This window comes from Archocentrus centrarchus, chromosome 15 (genome assembly GCF_007364275.1).
Source record: "Archocentrus centrarchus isolate MPI-CPG fArcCen1 chromosome 15, fArcCen1, whole genome shotgun sequence".
In the NCBI taxonomy this organism is placed as follows: Eukaryota; Metazoa; Chordata; class Actinopteri; order Cichliformes; family Cichlidae; genus Archocentrus; species Archocentrus centrarchus.
Window position 1 is genome coordinate 25824502 of NC_044360.1, and position 15305 is coordinate 25839806.

Consider the following 15305-nt stretch of genomic DNA (forward strand, 5'->3'; position numbering starts at 1 on the left):
CACACTGTGACCACGCTCGCTCAGCTTATCTAGTCATCGTGGATTGGATTTCAGCAAAGTCAACGTAACTTTGGATTGATGAGATAATGGGTAGAATAGGATTGCACTGTATGACTTTGATGTAGCGGTGGAAAGATGTTGGTGCACTACTTAATGTCTGAGCCTACAGTATCAAATTCAAAGATAGAAAAGCAGATAAAGTAGAAGCGAGTTCAGAGAGCATTCATTATGGAGTTGTTAACTCAAGAATAAAGGGCGATGTCAGCATTCACTTAGACTGCAGTGATTTTACTGAAGGTTCCAGCTATTTATTGGCCCTTTCTGACATGGTATAGATTAAATGGTTAAAGAATAAATTAGAATTTGGTCATAAGACTGATACCACACTTTTTTGTGTATACTCTATATATGAGCTATTCATATTAACTGTACAGACATGAAGTTGGTATCAATCTTCCCACCTAATCTCCCAAAATGTCAAACTAGCAGCTCATGGCTTTCATTTTATTTGATTCGAAATGTCATCCGGTCGCCGTTGACGTGACACTTTCTCTCCACATGAGTCAAACAGCTGGCCTCCTCTGCAGGAAAGAATCAGTCCCGCATGAGGTCATTGGTTTGTGTGTGCACCCTGCGAGACGTACTGCCTTTCGTTTGTCTGTTAACAGTGCTCTATAGGAGGAAAAATGCTGCTGGTGTACATATTCCCCCTGCTCGCTAGACAGTGCTGAGAGCTCAGCAGCAAAGCCCTATAAATCTCAGGCACGAGCCACTGCAGATCTATGCTCTCCTCCCGCGGCATAAGCCTCTGCACTGCGCAAGGATGCTGGAAACCGAGAGAAATCCTCAGCACCATTCAGATGCTGGAGCGTCAGAGGGGACGGAGTGGCCAGTGGAATCTGTGCAGGCAGCTTTAACAAGAGGCTGAAAGTATTCATGTGTATTAGCGAAAAGCCACAATTCCTGTACTATACACAGTGGTTGAATTATTATTTTGATCGTGATGCATGAAATTATGAGGCTCTTTCTCCAGTGAAACTATCCAACCAGAGAAGTCTGCTTTAGGGACTCTAAACGTTTGTGAATTTTCTTGAATTTGCAGTTTTGTTTAGTTTTTATAAGCAGGAAGTTTGCTGACAGATTTTTCTTTCCAACAGGTGTGAATGATGTAACGGGAGTTCACATCTTGGTTGCAGTACTGTCTCACTTTTAGGCCTTTTGCATCAGCTCTATAAGTTCCTAACACGGCACATTAAAACGGGAGCTTTCCGTCTGCCTCGACCATCTCTGCTGTTTTCAAACTCTCCATTTGTATGGCAGTCATTCATACTGCCTCTCTCCTTCTCTTCCTACCTTTTCTCACATTTTTTTTTTTGTTTTTCCTCTCTCTCGCTTTTCTCCCCCTCCTCCTTCTCCCTCTCTGCCTCTCTCTTCTGCCCTGGGTCATGGAACACGTTGTTCCCTCCTTCAGACTGTATGAGCTGCTGGCTAGCTCTGCCTTTTCATGCCTTTTTTTTTCCTTGTGCAAGTCTGCAGTTGTTTTTTGTTTTTTCTTCTTCTCCAAGGGGGGATGTCAGCGCTAAACCACATGATTTCTCCCAGTGACAAACCCTCTTTATGTAAGCCTGCAACCCAGAGACAGGGGGTCTTATGTCGGGTGCGGACGAGGCACGTGGAGGAAGATGATGATGCACAGAAATCCTCTTTATGTCATGTCTGATTGTGCATTTCCTGCATGTGGTCCGGATAGGAGTTAGCTCTGAAAGGACCGGTTACAGAAAGACAGAGATCAGTTGGTTGCTTTAATGCTAGATGCATACAGATACTTAATATTGTTTATTGCTGCTGTGTTGGCAAAATCTGATATTGATCCAACTGACACATGATCATAATACAAATCTAATTTTCAAGGATTTTTATGCACAGTGAACAAAATGCCTTGGGAAAGTCTCCATCCCCACACCCATCATTTAGGACAAACTTATGGAATAGTATACATCAGAGTTGGGCTCTAAAACAAATATTCCAAAGGTTAAACATCCCACCCACCCCCGACAGAATCTCTTATATGGCATCTCGAAATATGTCACCACTCAAAACCTGACAGCAGAATACTGTCTTACAAAATTCATAGAGCAAGAGAGAAAGGTGTTAATTAGAGATTCAATGTAGACACCAAAGGTAATACTGAAGGAGCTGCAAAGATCCACAGCGGAGAAGGGAGTACCTCTCCATAGGTCAGCTTTAAGCTGTACATTCCACAGAGCAGGTCTTTATGGAAAAGTTGCCAGAAAGAATCAGTGCTTAAAACACATTTGGAATTCACTTAACAGCAAGTGGCAGACTCCCTAAGCAGTTTGGAAGAAGTTCTCTGATCAGACAAGACTAAAGCAGAACTTTACTGGTTTCAGTCCACCAGAGAGGCTGCCAGAGTGTCCTCTTTCAGCAGGACAGTGGCCTTAAACGTAACTCCAATGCTGCACTGGAGTGGTTTAAAGTGAAAGCTTAGACCTTGGCGCAATTGAGAATCTGTGGCATGACTTGAAGATATTGCTTTACACCAGTACAACTCATCTGACTTGAAAGAGCTGGAGCTGTTTTGCCTTGAAGAATGGGCAAAAATCCCAGTGGCCAGATGTGTTAAACTCAAAGAGACATGCCCCAAGTGTAACTGCTTCAAAAGGTAGCTCTGCAAAGTAAGAGATGAATACTTAAACACACGCAAGTTTTCGCAGTACAAATATTTTTCACCTCGAAAGTGGTAGACCTGCTGACAGTACTATTAGAAGAATGTGTCTATTGCAGATCCTGAGTGTGGGGTTCAGGGAAAGATTGCTTTTGTCTTGAGTCTGTTGTTGCTATTCCTGTTTGAAGTGGCAGTAACCATTTTTGTTCTGTCCTCTGCATTTAGGGACACATTTCCTGCCCATCCACTCATCGGTTTAAGTTCTAATAGAGTTAGGTTTTGTGTTTGGTGGCTTCTGCGAAATGCTGCTTTTGGGTTCTTTACCATTTTGTGCACATTCATGGTTTTCGTGCTCTTCAAAGTCATCAGATCATAATGCTGAAGCTTCATACCCTGCTGCAGTGTTTTCTGCCACTGCAGATGTCAGGAAGACACAGTAGTCATCAATGCTGAAGGGAGAACAGTGTCACATCACTGTGACGGGCGACATGTCACATGCATCAGGGCACATGTCTCACGTACCGTCACAGTCAGACAAAAACCCTCTCTCAGGGAAGCAGCTCTGAGGCCTCCTAAAGGATTAACACTCATCTGCTTACGCACCTGCTTTTTTCTATTCTACCTTTGAGACTCGCTGCCTTTTTCTTTCTTGCCTTGCTTTTATTTCCCTGCCCCTCCCCTTCCCTAATACACACACTCAGATGTATCTACATGCCATAGTTTACCGGGTCTGCCGAGTCAGGCCTTTTTTTATTTTTCCCTCTCTCTTTTCCGCTTAACTGTAGCAGCTCCTCTATGGAATGTTAAAACATGACAGTTGCACATTCCTCTTTGCCACTTTCACTCATGCGTTTGTTCAAGAAGTGTGTGTTTTTCTGTTTGCGTGAGTATGCATGTTTGGGTGATACTATGTTTAAAAAAAAAAAAAAAAAAAAAAGGGAGGTTCACGGTGACAGAAGGCTTTTGAAACAGTCGGCGTGTCCTCCAAAAGGAACGATTCACTGCGCGAGTGATCCCGCGCACCATCCCACTTCGAGCTCCTCTGACAGCAGCTCATATTCCCCTGACTCATGGGTGCCACAGGTGTTGCTGGGACCTTTCTATCATAAACAAAGCAATAAATGGGTAGATTAGAGCTGTTCAGAGGTGACTGTGCACCATTATCTCTTGCCTTTTGACACATTTGCATGCACTGAATATTTGCCTTTATCAGTTTCAGACAAGCATTCTGTGTTCATTATCTAACTGTCAAAGTTTTTTTTTTTTTTGTCTTTTCTCAATATAAGGCACTCATGGTGCTCAGCCTATAAATCAGATCTCCGTTGCTCGTTATCCCTGTAGCACTGTGTGATGGATGTACCCTATTGAATTGGGTTCCTGAAGTGGCTTAATAGCTCTGACCTTGGATGAGGTCTCTGCTCTCCGTGCTAAATAATTCAGTAGTACAGAGTGACTGTCTGAATTGCGCTTTCTTTCTGCCTCTCAAAGACATCACCAAACTCTCTCTACCTGACTCGGGAAGATCTGCAGTGCGTTAGGCTGATCAATTTTGCATGGTTCCTTTAGGAGTGAAGCACTCCATGCCATTTAATCTGAGGCCGTGCAGGCGGCAAGGTGCCTAGAACATCTGAATGTCTCATATAGGCATGCAAGGCTGATGAGGATGGAAGAACGGGCCACAAGGCTATCTGTGCACGTGGAGCCCGGGTTGTCTGAAACTATGAATAGGAAAAGGAAAACAGTACGGGACTTAGTCATGGGATTGTGACAGTGTTTAAAAAAGTAAACTCCATATCCATGAATTCTTGCCCTGAAGACGGACTTTAAAGTCTCATGGTCACAAGGTTGTGACTATTAAACACAATAAATACTTTTTTCCTTGGAAACTTTTTTTTTTCCTGTAAAATTCATGTTTAGTTTTTTTTTTTTTTTTCCCTTTTCAGGTTATGCCTTCCTGCTTTTCCAGGAAGAATCCTCTGTTCAGGCTCTGATTGACGCCTGCATCGAAGAGGATGGAAAACTCTACCTGTGTGTATCCAGTCCAACCATCAAAGACAAACCGGTAAGTTTAAAATGGACGGACCCTCATGCTAACCGCCTGACGAAATTTGCATCGCTAGGACTCGAATGGACTCTCAGATGCAGAAAGAAAATCCCTGCTTAAGACTTCTAATGTGTACCGTATTTTTCGGACTATACGTCGCTCCGGAGTATAGGTCGCACCAGCCAAAAAATGCATAATAAAGAAGAAAAAAACATATATAGGTCGCACCGGACTATAAGTCGCACTTTTTTTGGGGAGGGGGGGGTTGATAGAATCCGAGACTCAGAGCACAAATTCCATCTTGAACGGCAATTTAAAATAATAATGGATTAAAGAACAGGACGAACACGGTTACACCTACGTTATGCTAACGTAGCACATTCAGCTACATGACGCACAACGAACACGTGTTCGGTATTGTAACGTTGTAAACACACTTCCAAAGTCGGCGATATTCACAACAAAGGTCGTCTTTATTAACAGAAAAACGGCTGCTGTAGGCCACAGCCACGCCAACCACAACTACAACAGCTGAACAGCAACACACACACAGGCAAGCTCTCGGTCTTTTTCTCTCTCTCCATGCTGCCTTCACGAACCTCCCGAACAGTCCGAAATCCCACAACATCAACACGCTCTCTAACTAAGAGAATCGCTACAGTATGTTAACGTAACATTAAGTTATTCAGATAATCATAGCATAAAGAACATACTAACAAGTTAACCAAACCATCAATCCATTGAATTCTTCATCCTCGGTGTCACTTCTAAACAATTCCGTACACTCCGTAGACGAAGCGCCGCTTCCTCTTCTGTGTCGCGTTAGTCAGACTCGTCGTCAGCTGCAGTTCCAATTATTCCAGCCTTTCTGAATCCCAACAGGGTGGTTTGTCACTGAAGCCCATGTTTTCTTGATCCATCCAATGACTTCCAGGAAAGTTGGGTGGCGCATTCTCCCAGTTGCCGTTAAGCTGTGCTCTCCATCCATCATCCACTGCGCCCACAGGTTACGCAAGACTGCCTTAAAGCTGCAGTTCACGGAGATGTCAAGTGGCTGGAGTATTTTGGTTCATGTGTTATAAATGTCACATATACGTCGCTCCGGAGTATAGGTCGCACCCCCAGCCAAACTATGAAAAAAAGTGCGACTTATACTCCGGAAAATACGGTACAAGTACATGGCCATCAGGAGAGATCAGTGGGGATAATGGATATCGAATTTCACAGTAGTTTGAGATCTCTTAATTAAAATAAAAGTTATTTCCATGTTTGCATAGCTCTGTTTGTATTAGTGTGAGGCTTTCTGTGTATCTGCACAGTAGATGTTCAGTCACAGTAATTAGGATTCGGATGCATTCAGAGCTCAAAACAATGGCTGTACTTATAAACTGAATGAAAGTTGGTCATCTAGTGCATGAGCTATACACATTTTGTCGCTTTCAGGTTTTCCCGTGCATTATGCAGATTATTTCCTGGGTGTTCCTGCTCGGCTCCTAGACTTTCTGAATTATGATGTCACACGCACAAAAAAGAAAAAAAAAACTGCTTTCGGCTACTACCTTATTCACAAGGGGTTGCCACAGTGGGTTGCTCCACAGTGTTTGATTTTTGCAGATTTTTACATCCAATGCCCTTACTCATAGAACCCCAATAGGATTTGTGTCTCCTCCCGGAATCAAACCAGGGATCTTTCTATCAATTCCAAGTTCTGTTTTCTAGACTCTAGGAAAGTTTTTTTTTTTTTCATTTTTGGCCACAGCAGCTTTTTGTGACAGTGGAGAGAGACAGGAAATGGGGGGAAGATACAGGGGAAGAAGACACGCGGGCAAATCGGCGCCGCCGTTTTATGGTGTGATGGTTCGGCTCATGTTACTCAAACAAATCCCCCCAAGTCCCGCGGTCCTCACCCTTAACAACCAATGGGAAAACCACTTCCTTCGACCAAACAGCTGGAATCAGCTAACAGCAACATATTTTCAGAGCTTACCAGGAAGTCCTACAACGTTGCTTAATTTTTTTCAGGCGCTCCTCCTTTTTTATTTTTTTAAGTTCTGTATGTATAAAAGCAAAGTTAAATCATACAGGTCCACCTGCCCTCAAAAGGAGACAGGTGGTCTATCCTTTCTAATTGTCGGTGGCATAAGAAGAATCCAGGCTTTAGCAGCACAGTTAGATGTGTGCTTAGGCGCAATACAGTTATTACTGTTAGGTAAAATAGCAGTCAAGCTGAGTGTCACTGTATGCAGCTTTTGATTACATCCATGATCTGTTCTGTTTTTTTGCACTGGAGATCATGGCCGAAATACATTCTATGGTGTTTATGGTGGCACAACAAGAAAAGTCAAAGTCCCACCGAAGTTATAAGGATGCGAGGTCTGCGGACCATGGATTTGTAGATTGTGGGTTACTGTCTCTAATAACTAAGCTAATGGAGAGTACATAATCTATTGACACACTGCTATCTGTGTAAAAACAAAAGGACAAGCAGCTTACCACACAATGACCTAAGTGAGCACATTTCTTATTTCTTCTGCACAAAGGTCCAGATCCGTCCCTGGAACCTGAGCGACAGTGACTTTGTCATGGATGGCTCCCAGCCTCTGGATCCCCGCAAGACCATCTTTGTTGGGGGGGTGCCACGGCCCCTGCGTGCAGGTAACTCACTAATATGAATGAAAGGATCTTTTTTGTTTGTTTGTTTTTTTTTTTTTTTTTTTTTTGCTAGCTCCCAAAGCTCCAAAATTGGCTTCATAACACTGGCTGGCATGGAGTTCGGAGGCTGGAGGCTATAATGAAAGTTCTCCCTGTGAGAAAACAATCCTCTGCTTGGGTTTCCAGGAAGCAGGCCAAGTGGTCATCATGTTAAGAATTCATGGTGTAATGGAAGGCTCAGTCTTTCTTTTCTTGGGCTAAACATTGTTGGCTTGTCTGCAATGTGACCCCTGCTAATTACACCAGCAGTTTGAGACTGCTGCTGTGATGCATAGTGTAGCAGGGTAGATTTTTTTTTTTTTGTCGGTTCATAACAGAGTCAGACACTTCTTTTTTCTTTTTCAAGCGAAACTGAAGGCTTTCAATTTGAAGAACAAAATGCTCAGAACTGACAAACTCTCAGACCCCCCCCCCCTTCCCGGGAGGAGTCTGCAGCACTAATCACTCTCCCTTGCATTTTTTTCTTCCCTCCTTTCTCTGCAGTGGAACTGGCTATGATTATGGACCGGCTGTACGGAGGTGTTTGCTATGCTGGCATCGACACAGACCCGGAGCTCAAATACCCAAAGGGAGCTGGCCGTGTGGCCTTCTCCAATCAGCAGAGCTACATCGCTGCCATCAGCGCTCGCTTCGTTCAGCTGCAGCACAATGACATCGACAAAAGGGTGAGTGAGTTCGCGAGGTTCATTCACAGCGTCCCTCTTCTGAAAAAGAGCAGCATCTTGACCACAAGTGAGGTTTTCACAGTCATTCCTATGGCGAGCTGCAGAACTGAACTCTGCTTGAGTCCTCCTCCATGTATCAGAGCTTTCATTATGACAGGGATTTCAGCCAACTACCCAGCACGGCCTACAATAACGAAAGGCCGTGCCTGGATGTGTAATGACTATGGCCTTTGGCTGAGTCCTGACAGATGTTTCAACTTGCAGACACATAGGGATGGTTTAATTATAGTAGTTCCCTATGCATGTATATTCACTGGAGCTGTGCTGCTGGGTGGTTATTTTGGGCACGCTGGCCAATTGCAGCAGGACAGATCGTGACCAAGGGAGACTGGTTGTCAGCCAGGAAACTGAGCTTCTGCAGGGTGGGGCAGTCCACCCCACCTCATGCTATCACCATCCATCTTCAGTTGGGGGTTTAGTGTGTCTTTATTACGACTGGAATTGTGCGCCAAAAACAAGTCAAAGAAAGTACCACTTAAAGTATCAAAAGGTACAAATAAAGACATTCACACAACAGATTATTTATTTTCACATCTTTGAACCAGATAGCCAGTAATTTTTTTTCCTTTTTATGCTGTAAATAGATATTTGAGAGCTTTTTTTTTTTTTTTTTTTTTTTTTTTTTAAGCATTAGGCTGCAACAAAGGATTTATGTTGAAAGAATTAAGACTTTGAAAGGATTTATATTCACTGCAGACCACAAACAGTGGAGCGCATTCTTGAAATTCACGAGTTCAGTTGTGGTAGCAAACAAGGATGCCAGCTGGTGCCATTTTCTATTTGTCCTCTTTCTCGCCTTCATCATCCATGATTCACTTAACTGTAAATGGCTCTTGATGATAGCACATAGGAGCTAATTACCTCTGGTCAGCTCTGTGTCCACTGAGTTGAAATTGGTGTTTAATGGGCTGGCAGCATGGCCGTTTCTGTCTGGCTTTCTTATTTGTCTTGTGTGAGCTTGTTGCTCTCAGCAGTGGATATTCCACTGTAGCTGCTGCAGAGTTTGGCTGACGATGGTCTCCTACTGCTGCAGGATTTGATAACCTTTCATTTTGTGGCCACACTATAACAAGGTTAACATCCACCTCTGCCTGCTTGTACACTGAGGTGTCTCCATGGTGACTGAGCTCTCATTTCTTGTCTCCTGACTTCGTGGTCAAACTCATTTTACTGGTGGATGGGTGGATGCCTGCCTCAATCAAGCCCTGCTTTATTTTAGGAAGCAGCACACAGATCATGGTGCACGGGAGCTGTGGACGATGACTTAAAGGGGCATCTGGAGACAAACAGCTGTCATTCTAGCAGTTACTGTGCAGATCGTACAGATATGTGGGTTTTGTTGTGTATAAAAAACTAAAGGAAATAGACGTAGCTTCCATGCTTTCTTTTTAATGGCCAGCAGAGGGTGCCTCCTTTTTTTGCATAAAGACTTCTGATTGCATAGATGTCTATGGGGAAATAGGCCTTAGCTTCCTTGCTTTGTTACCTTGGTAAACATTTTCCTGATCATTTTATGGGCTCAATCGCTATTTTTAGGTGATATTGAATAAAACCTTTATTAATTTTGTAAATAATGGTCATTATTAGAGTTAGAAGGGACGATTATCCTGGGTATGCTTGGTGACTAACAACTTGTCAATCACAAGCCCTTAGTCAATGCAGTGTCCTGGCTTCTTAACAATGCAGCCACCTGAGACCATAGAAAATCAGTGACATTCAGTGTCAGTGATGATGGGTGAAATAATAATAATTTTTGTTAACACAAAGTTAGTGGGCTCAGAATTTTGCATTTCTGGATATGAAAACCTAAACACTATCTTTTGCTCTCTCTCTCTCTCTCTCTCGGCAGGTGGAGGTCAAACCATATGTCCTGGACGACCAGATGTGCGATGAGTGCCAGGGGGCACGCTGTGGAGGCAAGTTTGCCCCCTTCTTCTGTGCCAACGTCACCTGCCTGCAGTACTACTGCGAATACTGCTGGGCCAGCATCCACTCGCGAGCCGGCCGAGAGTTTCACAAGCCACTGGTGAAGGAAGGCGGTGACCGCCCTCGACATGTGTCCTTCCGCTGGAGCTGAGGGGGTGGGTGGAGTCCACGAGTCAGTCCTGCCCCTGGTGACACCCCCCCCCCCCCCCCAGAAAAAATCCCCCCGCAGCCCAGAACGGGGCTGCAACCCACCTCCCTGCAGCCCCATCCACTCCACCCTGCACCCCACGAAACACCTCATGATAAAAAAAAGCGAAAATGACACCATCAAACACATGGGACTTTCTTCATAGCACACGACTCTGAACTCATTGTCTAGTGTTCCCCTCTGATGAAGCTTTGTGGGGAATGGAAATGCGAAAGTCCATCAGCTTAGAATTTGCACTTTGGCACAAAGTCTCACTAAACTCACACACACATACACACACAGGATGGTATGTTAGACACCTGGCTACTTTTAGTTCCCTGTTCTGTTGACTGGGTGGTGTGGTACATACTGTTGGACAACCCCCCCCCCCCTTACTGAGACAGAGGTGGGACCATGCAAATATTTAATATATATAAATATATAAATATATATATTTTGTTTTGTACCTATCTATACATCTATAGATAATTTAAATTTTATGTAAAAGGAGCATGCACTTATTTTCAAAAGCTGTAGTTATATTGCCCCTGATTTAAAAAAAAAAAAAAAAAGAGAGAGAGAGAGAGAACTACCAAAGGCAAATGAAATTAATGCATACAGAGGAGCAAAATAGGTGGCATAAGATGTAGCAAGATTTAACAACTATCCAGTAGAATGGAGTAAAAAAGTAACACGGCTATATTCGCTCTCAATTTTGACTCTGAAAATATTAATACCTCATATGCGCAATCAGATTAGTTTGCTTTCTAGTTCTTTATTTTTATAACAACATTATTTTTTAGTGTTATGTAAATGTAATGCTGCAATAGCTTTGCTGCTAAATCCATGGTATAAACAGATACCATAACTTTATTCAGGCTAGGGTGTAAAATAACAACAGATGTAGAGAAGCACCTGGTGTTTTTGTTTGTTTTTGTTTTGTTTTCCCTCAATTAAAAGACGAGCCGTCACATGGGGAGGGGGCGCGCCCAGGCAGAGACGGCTAACTGTGAGTGAGTGTGTGTGTGTGTGTGTGTGTGTGGGGGGGGTGGGGGGGGGGGGGGTGTGGGTCAGGATGCGTGGCCTCTAACTGCATGCTTATTCAGTCAGATTGCTGCATGCAATAGACTTTTCAATATCATGTCTACAATTCGATTATGCCCATGTTTGCACAGCACACTACAGGCGTACGTTTGACTCGCACGAAACTGGACAGATAGAGCGAAGGCCAGTCAGAGGAATCGGAGGGTTCCTGCACAAACGGGCATCCAGAAAAGAGAGAACCTTAATAATCACAAATAAAATAAAATGTAGGATTACCATTTAAAGCGGTCTGATAGGTGAAGTATTTTTATTTTATTTTTTTGCAGTGATTGTTGATAGAATTGTGCAATTTTTTATACCATATGTAGTTAGGTCTGAGTATGCCTAGAACTGTGATTCGCTTTAACTGTTGTCAGTGTCTGACATAGAAGTCCTGTGAAACGTCATAACTAGTGTATGCACACGTATATATGTTCTCTTGTACAAACACACTCTTGCACCAGTATGCACAGAAGCCTCTCTCGACACACACACACACACACACACACACACACACACACACACACGGACGGCTGTCGTGTTTTATGCACACAAACTGGGTCCGAGGAGGAGACGCAAACAATGTGAGCTTAGACTGAGAACTGAGTTGAAATTCTTCTTCTTTTTTTTTTGCCACCTTTGACAAAAAGCGCACGTTTACGTCCCAGAGTGCAACCAAAGAGCTCACGTGTTTGACTTTTAACAGAGACCACCTGACACACGGGATAAGGAGCTGGACGGTACGTGGGCGCAGTAGATCGGATGAGGAAAAGAGGAGTTAGGGGCAAGGAGTAAAATGAAACACTGAAGCTACTGGAGACTTGATAAACTGAGCCCTGCACACGCTCTCATTAAATGGGAAGGGAGTGGGGACGCGCGGGAGGGGAACATGCAGATGTGCAAACTGGGATGACCACATGTATCCAGATTTTTATTTTCCTGCAAAGCTTGAAGTAATGGACCTGCTAAAAAATAACAATAACAATAAAAATTTTGTTTTTATCAAAAGGTTTATGGTGCGCAGTTTAAACAGGAATGGGTGGGTGGATGCAATACATAGAAACTTTTAAGTATTGACTGCTGAAGACAGGGAGGCTATGCTTTTTTGGGGGTGGGTGGGCCAAATTACACTGGTTTTAGCAGTTTTGTGGACAATCTGAACGGGATCCTACATCATTGCAAGTTAATGTGCATTGCCCCTTTTCCCCTTTTTCTTTTTTTCCGTGAGTTGTGATTGTCCCCCTGCTGGCGCCCCTGCAGTCCCTCTCCTCTCGTTTTTCTCAGTAAGCTGTTTGATTATTTCCGCTTTGGGATGGAAGTTTTCTTTATTTTATTTTATTTTATTTTTCGAGAAATTGAAAGTAAGCAGGAGATTATTATTTTTTTTATTTAAACTGAGGCTAACCATGAGTAATAATAAGCATCCCTATGAAAGTGAATTCTGGGTGTTTTTTGTGACATTTCTTTCCCCACCCAGAAGAGGTTTTCTATGTTTGTTCCTTCTCTATAATGGCTATTTGTTATGCACTACTCTTTGTATCAGAACAGTTTTCGACAAGTCAGCAGTTTTTTTTTGTTAAAAGACAAAAAAAAAAGAGATAAAGCGTGCTTTCTGACTGATCTTTTGCAATACCTCAATTTTGAAATATATTAGGAGAGAAACATATTTTCTAAGTGAGTTTATTCAAATGAGAAATATATATTAATTTAATTCAAGAGAAATGATTTAAGAGATGGTTGATTTTTCTTTTTTTATATCATGTTTCTTTTTTTTTTTTCTTTTAAGAATTTTTTTTCTTTTGAAAAAGACAACTGAAGGAGCTAGAGCTTTGTAACTAATAAGATGTAGTTGGTGAGAGTCTACTTTATTACAGTGGCAGCGAGGGTGAGCGCCGCCCCACTGGTCGAATCGGTCAAAACATCGGAGGGTGGAGAGCTCTTTTATTAAGGAAATCAAATATCAGGTGCTCAGAGAGGAAAACTAAACATATTTCCCACCTTTTTGTATATTTATAATCAATCACTTACTATGCTGACCAGAGTTGTGAAAGAGATCTTCTGTTCGTTATTTTTTTAAGAGAAGTTTTTTATGTTTCCTAAAAAGTATGTGCTCCCTTTTGTTTTGTAAGAAAAAAAAGAGGAAAAAAAAAAAAGCAACCCCGATTCGTTAGCCCGACGAGAGAGAGACAGACCTGTGAGAGTCAGAGAGAAAAGAATGTTATTTTTAACACAAAACACACACAAGTGTTTTTCACCTGTAACTTGATCGGAAGCCCCCAAGGTGCATCAATTGACTGGTGGCCTTCTATTCACGCAAGACTTGAATTAGTCCCATTTATTTTATTTTTTTTTTTAAAAGGCTAACAACCTTGATTCTTTGTCGTAATGTGCAATACTGTTTGTACTGTTTGTAGAAAAGAAGAAAACAAGAAAAAAGAGGCATAAATCTTTATTGCAGAATTATTTTCATTGCAAGCATTGATTCACTAAAAATCATTTTCTACTGTGTATTTACCTACTCTACCTGCTAGTACCTTCCAGTAGTAATGTAGCCTTTGTACTGAGAAATTTTCATTATTTTTAGAAAGTTTTGCTAAAAAAAAAGAGAGAAGAATTTAAACATATTTACATATTTTCATTTTTATTTCATGTTTTTTTTTTTTCTTTACAGACTTATTTCTCAACCATTAATAGTTATTTCTGGGGGAGACTTTCATATCTGGTCAATGTCATTAATATTATTTTGTATTTTTACTTGGAATAAATTAATTTTTATTATGCTAATTCTTTAAAAGTTTATTTTTTTCCATTTGTTGACTTTTTCATTTTTTTTGAAGCTAAAAAAACAGTTTGTAATATTGTTACTAAAGTGTCTCGTTTCTTGAAATGCTAAGCTTTATGTGTTATAACTCGCTGATGTTGCTTACATTAGTGTGAAAATGATCTACAGATGAAAAAAAAAAAAAAGCTTCTCACAAAGAAACGGATTGGTGGTTGGTGATGTTTAAGTGATTCGCAATGTAAACAAATGAATGGGCAATAAAATAAAAAATGGCAGAATGGAGCATACACGCAGTATGTTGTGATGTAATTGTGGAAGACGGATGACACCACTGACCATTTACTGCTTCTGCTACTCCTCAGTGCTACAATAACTGCTAGTCATTAACTCACATACTATTATACTATTCAGCAGATCCTCCTAAAAATACAGCCATGATTCATGTTGTGCTTTTTCTAGTTGGTTCGGTCCCCACAGAGCATACCAGTGTGATTGTATTTAAGTATGAATGTAAATGTAGCTACACTGAATAATAAATACAGACTGGAAGGAGCATGTGTGACCTGTAGAGTATTAATCATCTGTAGCAGGCATGGGCCTAATGTGGCTGTACTATATATATATATATATATATATATATATATATATATATATATATATATATAAAAAGACTAACAGTGAAACAATAATGGTAGCCATCTTTAATTTCCCTGATGGAATCTTCCTAAAGGGATTAATTAAGTTTGATCTAATCCAATCTCTAATCTAGCAGATGACTGCCCCTCCCTGAGCCTGGTTCTGCTGGAGGTTTCTTCCTTTGAAAAGGGAGTTTTTCCTTCCCACTGTCGCTAAGTGCTTGCTCATAGGGGGTTGTTTTGACCGTTGGGTATTCTCTGTACTATTGTATGGTCTTTACCCTACAATACAAAGCATCTTGAGGGGACTGTTTGTTGAGATTTGGCGCTTTATAAATAAAATTGAATTGAATATACAATGAACTGCACAATGCCATTGAGCTCCATTTCAGAGCTTCACCTAGATAAGGCACCATCACATGCAGCCAAGAGGTAGCTGCGTGATGGAGGACCAGGTGTAATCACCGCATCGCCAGGTGTCCCCACGTGCACACTTCTTTCTTGGCTACCTACTGTACAGACATG

General features: G+C 41.9%; 1 protein-coding gene across 7 annotated transcripts in view; it reads left to right on the forward strand.

Annotated features, from left to right (window-relative positions):
• The window catches only part of cpeb3 (cytoplasmic polyadenylation element binding protein 3), a 39003-nt gene extending 28139 nt beyond the window's left edge, over positions 1-10864 (forward strand). For all 7 annotated transcript variants that reach the window (XM_030747797.1, XM_030747796.1, XM_030747795.1 and 4 more), the window contains 4 exons: positions 4630-4748; positions 7271-7385; positions 7926-8107; positions 10017-10864. In XM_030747797.1, coding sequence (XP_030603657.1) covers positions 4630-4748; positions 7271-7385; positions 7926-8107; positions 10017-10244 — 644 coding nt within the window. In that variant the 3' untranslated portion in view covers positions 10245-10864. The remainder of the gene's footprint in view (positions 1-4629; positions 4749-7270; positions 7386-7925; positions 8108-10016) is intronic.
• The last annotated feature ends 4441 nt before the right edge of the window (positions 10865-15305 follow it).